The sequence below is a fragment of the Podarcis bocagei genome, assembly GCF_964188305.1.
Source record: "Podarcis bocagei genome assembly, chromosome: 8".
Lineage (NCBI taxonomy): Eukaryota > Metazoa > Chordata > Lepidosauria > Squamata > Lacertidae > Podarcis > Podarcis bocagei.
The window spans coordinates 42549224-42555580 of NC_138133.1; the positions used below are offsets into that span (position 1 = coordinate 42549224).

The 6357-nt window shown below is 42.9% G+C and overlaps 1 protein-coding gene across 5 annotated transcripts in view; it reads left to right on the top strand.

Annotated features, from left to right (window-relative positions):
• Window positions 1–6357, top strand: part of PIEZO2 (piezo type mechanosensitive ion channel component 2) — a 209924-nt gene that overhangs the window by 189698 nt on the left and 13869 nt on the right. For all 5 annotated transcript variants that reach the window (XM_081205510.1, XM_081205513.1, XM_081205514.1 and 2 more), the window contains 7 exons: window positions 1696–1954; window positions 2069–2251; window positions 2925–3174; window positions 3980–4112; window positions 4869–5016; window positions 5122–5336; window positions 5886–6044. In XM_081205510.1, the coding sequence (XP_081061636.1) occupies window positions 1696–1954; window positions 2069–2251; window positions 2925–3174; window positions 3980–4112; window positions 4869–5016; window positions 5122–5336; window positions 5886–6044 (1347 nt within the window). The remainder of the gene's footprint in view (window positions 1–1695; window positions 1955–2068; window positions 2252–2924; window positions 3175–3979; window positions 4113–4868; window positions 5017–5121; window positions 5337–5885; window positions 6045–6357) is intronic.

Here is a 6357-nt window from a genome sequence, read left to right on the forward strand (position 1 = left end):
GCACCCGGCGGGACCTCCTGCCGGGCGCGCGAGGCTTGCAGACACTCGCCCAAAGCAAGGGGAGCTCTCCGAAGGGCTCCCCGTGCTTCGGGTGACAGGCTGCCGCCCCAAGCCTCGCGCACCCGGCGGGACCTCCTGCCGGGCGCGCAAGGCTTGCAGACACTCGCCCAAAGCAAGGGGAGCTCTCCGAAGGGCTCCCCGTGCTTCGGGTGACAGGCTGCCGCCCCAAGCCTCGCGCACCCGGCGGGACCTCCTGCCGGGCGCACGAGGCTTGCAGACACTCGCCCAAAGCAAGGGGAGCCCTCCGAAGGGCTCCCCGTGCTTCGGGTGACAGGCTGCCGCCCCAAGCCTCGCGCACCCGGCGGGACCTCCTGCCGGGCGCGCGAGGCTTGCAGACACTCGCCCAAAGCAAGGGGAGCTCTCCGAAGGGCTCCCCGTGCTTCGGGTGACAGGCTGCCGCCCCAAGCCTCGCGCACCCGGCAAGACCAGGTCCTCTTCTGAAGGCCGGCTGTGGGCGAAAGTCTTTGCTCCCGACCGCCAGCAATTTAAAACAGGTCCCCGGAGATTTCCCTATGGGCTTTCGTCTTGCGAAGCAAGCCCATAGGGAAATTCGTCTTGCGAAGCGCCTCCAAAACAGAAAACCCTTTCGTCTTGCGGGTTTTCCGTCTTGCGAGGCATTCGTCTTGCGGGGTACCACTGTATGTCATGTGCTTTCAGATGAAGAAACTTTTGATAACATTTCCTTTACTTTTCACAAATGTAAGACAGAATTAGACTTATTTGCAACGGGGTGCAATGATTTTGCATACCATGAACATTGAGCAAGAACTTCATTAGAATTATTTACTGGGGGGTGGTCATTTGCACATCATAAAATTGTTACATGAAAGGCACAGTGACGGCCACACATGTATTTCACCATATGTGCCTATGGTGTATATCTGATGGGAAACTGCGGCTAATTATGACATTCTATGACATGTACACACCCAAGAAACATAGTCAAAATAATATCTGAAGAAGTGTGCGTGCACACAAAAGCTTATAACCAGAACAAACTTAGTTGGTCTCTAAGGTGCTACTGGACAATTTTTTATTTATTTCAACTGTGTCAGACCAACATGGCTACCTACCTGACCCAAGAAACACAGATTGCATTTTAAAGAAAAAAAACTGATTTGAAACTCTTTATATGCAAATATTCGAACTTTGGAAAAGGCCTGGATGCTGAACCTGATCTCTCAAAATATTTGGGTGACATTCTGAAACTTACTTTACATGTGCCCACGGGTTTCTGTACCAGGAGATATTTTGTTTCCTTTGAAACACCCCACCCCACTGAGAAATAACACCTTCTTTTGAAATAAATGTGTGGTTAATGAAATTCTATGCCTGACTTTTGATAACCTGCACCTCAGTTGCAAAGCAGGGCTCATGAGGTGTTTGGCCTTATGAAATCTCTGAGGGCCAAATACAGGGGCTCCATTGGAGGGCTGCATTCAGCCTCCCAGGCCTGAGGTTCCTTACATCTCTAGTGTGGCTGGTAAAGAAACACATCTAAAGCTGGGTATTGGAAACTTGTTTGCATGGTTCTTTGTTAAGTAGAAATATATTATTTGTTGTTACTTACAGATTATTCTGCAGTATTTAACATATTGGCACATCTAGTTATGTGATCTAACTTTGTCCCCACAGAATGTTTCAAGATGAGGAACTGGATGAGTCGGAAAAATTCTACTCTACTCAGCCTCGTTTTTTGCTGCTAATTTATGCTTTGTATAATACCCTTGTGGCTCGTTCAGAAATGGTGTGTTTTTTTGTAATTATTCTTAACCACATGATCTCTGCCTCCATGATTACCCTTGTGCTTCCTATTCTTATATTCCTTTGGGCCATGCTTTCCGTCCCGAGGCCTAGCAAACGTTTTTGGATGACAGCTATAGTCTACACTGAGGTATGTTGATATTCTAATGATAATTTCTCATTTTTATGGGTTGTTACCAAATTTTCAGTGATTAACATGAAGCTATTTTTCATCTTTCTCTTTTTTCTCTTTTTTTTTGTACAGGTAACGATTGTTATAAAATATTTTTTCCAGTTTGGCTTCTTCCCTTGGAATAAGCAACTAGAACTAAACAAGGACAAGCCTTACCATCCTCCCAATATTATTGGTGTTGAGAAGAAAGAGGGTTATGTTCACTATGACCTTGTTCAACTACTTGCTTTGTTTTTTCATCGATCTATTTTAAAGGTATTTTGGAATTTAAAAATGTATTTTATTGTTTTTAAACTTAGATTTTTGTATAGAATGATGTGGCTGGCAGCATGCTGACTTCCCATCATATCTGAATTGCAGTTTCAAAATTATAAATATTAAGAGTCATGGAGACACTTATTAGACTAAATGAAATGTTTTCACTGCAAAATCAGATCTGAATATGATTAGTTAGCTGTCTTAATTTCTGATTTAAAGTTATAGCATGGATTGCTTATAAGCTTTTGTGAGCAAAGAGCTCCACAGGAACATCTGTTTGTGCCCTTAAACCAACTTGAAAGAACCAAGACTTTAAAACTGATCTTTGTCAACCAGGGTTTGGCCCTAAAACTTGTTTACAATGCTGTTGCATGCCTTTTCAACCATAGCTAGCTTCACAAATCTTGATTAGGGTTGTGGTATTGAAGATTGCCTGAACTAAAGCACCTCATTTTAGAAGTTAAGTAATGAACCAGCACACAAAGTTAAAATGAAGTATTTCAGTAGCTTTATTCTTTAAATATGGTGCACAATAGGTTAGGTGACTTGAAGATAAGAATGTATACCATTAGCATGTGTATTTTATAAAGAGAAGGAATCCCAACAATAGCCAATTTTAAAATATAATATAATTTTAAATATAATTGCTTAACTTTATCTATTTTTTTAGTGTCATGGATTGTGGGATGAAGATGATGGAGGAGACAACTGCAGTAGTAAAGGTGACTCTGATGATGAGTCAGTTGAGTCGGACAGGAGAGGTTCTGCTGGCTCTTTGACATCTGTCAATTTGGCAGCATCTGTTGAATCCATACATGTTCATTTCCCAGAGCAGCAGACTGCCATCCGTAGGAAAAGTTCAAGTAGTGGATCACAGCTTTCTCACAGATCCAGCTTCTCCTCACACCGTTCAAAAAGAGGTATGCATTTGGTCCACGACCAAGACTCTAAAACAGAATGTGGCGTTACACGTTGTACTTGCTTAGTCATTGATTTCTTGCCAATGGCAGGAAACACATTCTACTCTGAAGCAGCCACAGGGAAGATGGGAGAAGGAGACAGGGCAAGGCAAGGCAAGCAGAGAAGGCAAGTGAGGATTCTTTAAATTAAAGGCTAGAACAAGTGAGTGAACAAGGCTAGAACTGCAGTGGGGGAAAGCACACTGAGGCAAGAGACAAGCGGAGAGAGATGAGGAGGTTGGTCAGAAGGTGCAGGAGGAAAAATGGAAGGACTGCCAAGCTGCACAAGTGGGAGGGGAAAATGGGGCAGCTGGAAGACTCACAGAGGAAAAGAAAACTCACAAATATTGGAGGGAAAGATATATGAACTGGCCCAAGGATAAGAAATAATGGGAACTTAAGAAATACATGACTGTTTGGATGGAGGCAGGAGTGAATTAAACTATGGGAGCTAAGATGGAGATGTTACACAACCTGATGACTTCTACAGGCAATGGGAAACTACCTTTCAGATAAGTATCAATGGAACTTTTTAGATCCTGCTTGTTTTGCCCACCATTGTTTCAGCATGCCACAGTCTTCAAAGTTAAGACATCACAAGGAACTGTGGTTTATTTAAAATCAGAATTTGATCTCCTCCTTACGGGTACAAAGGAGGAGATGGATTACATCTGAACCATGCCAAAACTCTACCATAATCCAGGATAAATGGAGGTTTAAGATTGATGTATCACTTTGTAATTTCTCCCCCCAACTGTTTTCTCAGGAAGTACCAGCACACGGAACAGCAGTCAAAAAGGAAGCAGTGTGCTGAGCATAAAACAAAAATCAAGAAAAGAACTTCTCATGGACAAGCTGCGGGAACAACTTATCATAGCTAAGGCATTTACCATTAAAAAGTGAGCAATTAAAGTTTGTATCAGTTTAAATGAAATCAGGAATTGATTCTGCAATGCTTTGGGTAGGATTTTTAGAAGATTGAAATTCCATAAAAGGCTAATATCTGAAGGTTTAGTAACAAAGCACTATGCAGTCCTGAGGCTCCAAGTAACAGTTTTACCAGTGCACTGATTCTCTCTTTGTTTGTCTTCATATTCTCCCACATTGTGTCTTGTGTGCTTTTTCACTTGTCCTAAATGTTCTAGAGCAGGAGAGGGGAACCTTTTACAGCTTGAGGGCCACAGTCCCTTCTGAGCAATCTTCCAAGGGCCACATGCCAGCGGTGGGAAGACCAGAAACAATATTTGGCAGAGCTTTCTACACACACATAATGTTCTTCATCTGAACAATCAAACTGCATTATAAAAGTTCAAGGACACATCCAAGTCAATCGAAAACATTCAATGAGGGTGTGAAGTACAATGGCTCAGGGGTGTGGCCTGGGGAGAATACCAAGGACCAGAGAGAGAGAGGCCTGAGTCGTTATCTGCATTCTCTACACCTAGGAATGGGCAAGAGCACAATGCAAGTCAGACCTTCAGGCTCACTTGTTTTTCTCCCTCATATAACCGAAGGGCCATCATGGTCCCCACATCTGACTTCATGCATTTTGTAGTTATCTTTAAGCAAATGTATACGTTCTTGGGAGTAGTAAATTAAACTGTATAGTTCTTTACATAAAGTTATTTGTAAGACTGTATTTTCTGTTATTTCAGGACCCTTCAGGTATATGTGCCCATCAAACAGTTTTTCTACAATCTTATCCACCCAGATTACAGTGCTGTGACTGATGTTTATGTCCTGATGTTCCTTGCTGATACTGTCGACTTCATTATCATTGTGTTTGGATTCTGGGCTTTTGGGGTATGTTATAAGGAATTTGATGTATTTGGAATTTTTTTTGTTATAAATGATTATCTCTTATGACAAATGCTCCCTGTACTTTATTGCTCCTGTTTTTCTTTGCAGAAACACTCTGCAGCAGCAGATATCACCTCTTCGTTATCAGAGGACCAAGTGCCAAGTGCATTCTTAGTGATGGTGCTAATTCAGTTTGGAACCATGGTAGTAGATCGGGCACTATATCTAAGAAAGACTGTCATGGGAAAAGTCATCTTCCAGGTCATACTTGTTTTTGGTATACACTTTTGGATGTTCTTTATCTTGCCTGGAGTGACAGAAAGGTACGTGTTTGGGTTTTTGTTTTTTGTTTTTAAAAATTATGCTTTTAATTTAGCAGTGATTTAGTCTACTGCCTTAAAAATGTGATCAAAGTATGTGTGTGTGATGGGACGATGAGCTGCTTGTGCGTAAAATCCAAGTCCCTCAGAGTTTGATCAAGTTTGCAAACCTCTGTCTGTAACGGAGCCCCTTAAACATGGCTCCCTCAGTCGCTGGCAGATTCCGACAGTGGTTGCTTTCGGAATCGCTTCCAACATAAAAGCTCCTTAACGGAAACACGTCTTCTGGACTCTCTGCGTGACAGTTTCCAGCGAGGAGTGGGTGTCCCTACGGGAGGTCCTGAAACCTCCCCACTGCCCTCGCTGGAAGTGTCTCGGAGCCACCCCTCCTGCTCACTTTCCCTCAGCTCAGCTCCTCTCCCCCTACTGGTTCCCTCTTCAGCTGCTGAGTCTCTCCCAACCTGTGTGAGCCCTTCCACCTCCCTTCCTTCCGATGGCAGTTCCCTGACAGTGTGTCTGTATTCATTTTCTCCCATCTATTTTATGTTGCAGGAAATTTAGCCAAAATATTGTTGCACAACTTTGGTATTTTGTGAAATGTGTTTATTTTGGCTTATCGGCATATCAGATACGTTGTGGCTACCCAACTCGTGTACTTGGCAATTTCCTCACAAAAAGTTACAATTATGTAAACCTCTTCTTATTTCAGGGGTGAGTATGGATATTTCTTTTCAGTCACACATTTATTCAACTATAGTGACACTCATAGGCTGCCTTTACCCCCAAATAGGGTCTTCAGGAGTGGCATACAACTTTTAATACAGTGGTACCTCAGGTTACATACGCTTCAGGTTACAGACTCCGCTAACCCAGAAATAGTGCTTCAGGTTAAGAAACTTTGCTTCAGGATGAGAACAGAAATCGTGCTTTGGCGGTGCAGCAGCAGCAGGAAGCCCCATTAGCTAAAGTGATGCTTCAGGTTAAGAACAGTTTCAGGTTAAGTACGGACCTCCGGAACAAATTA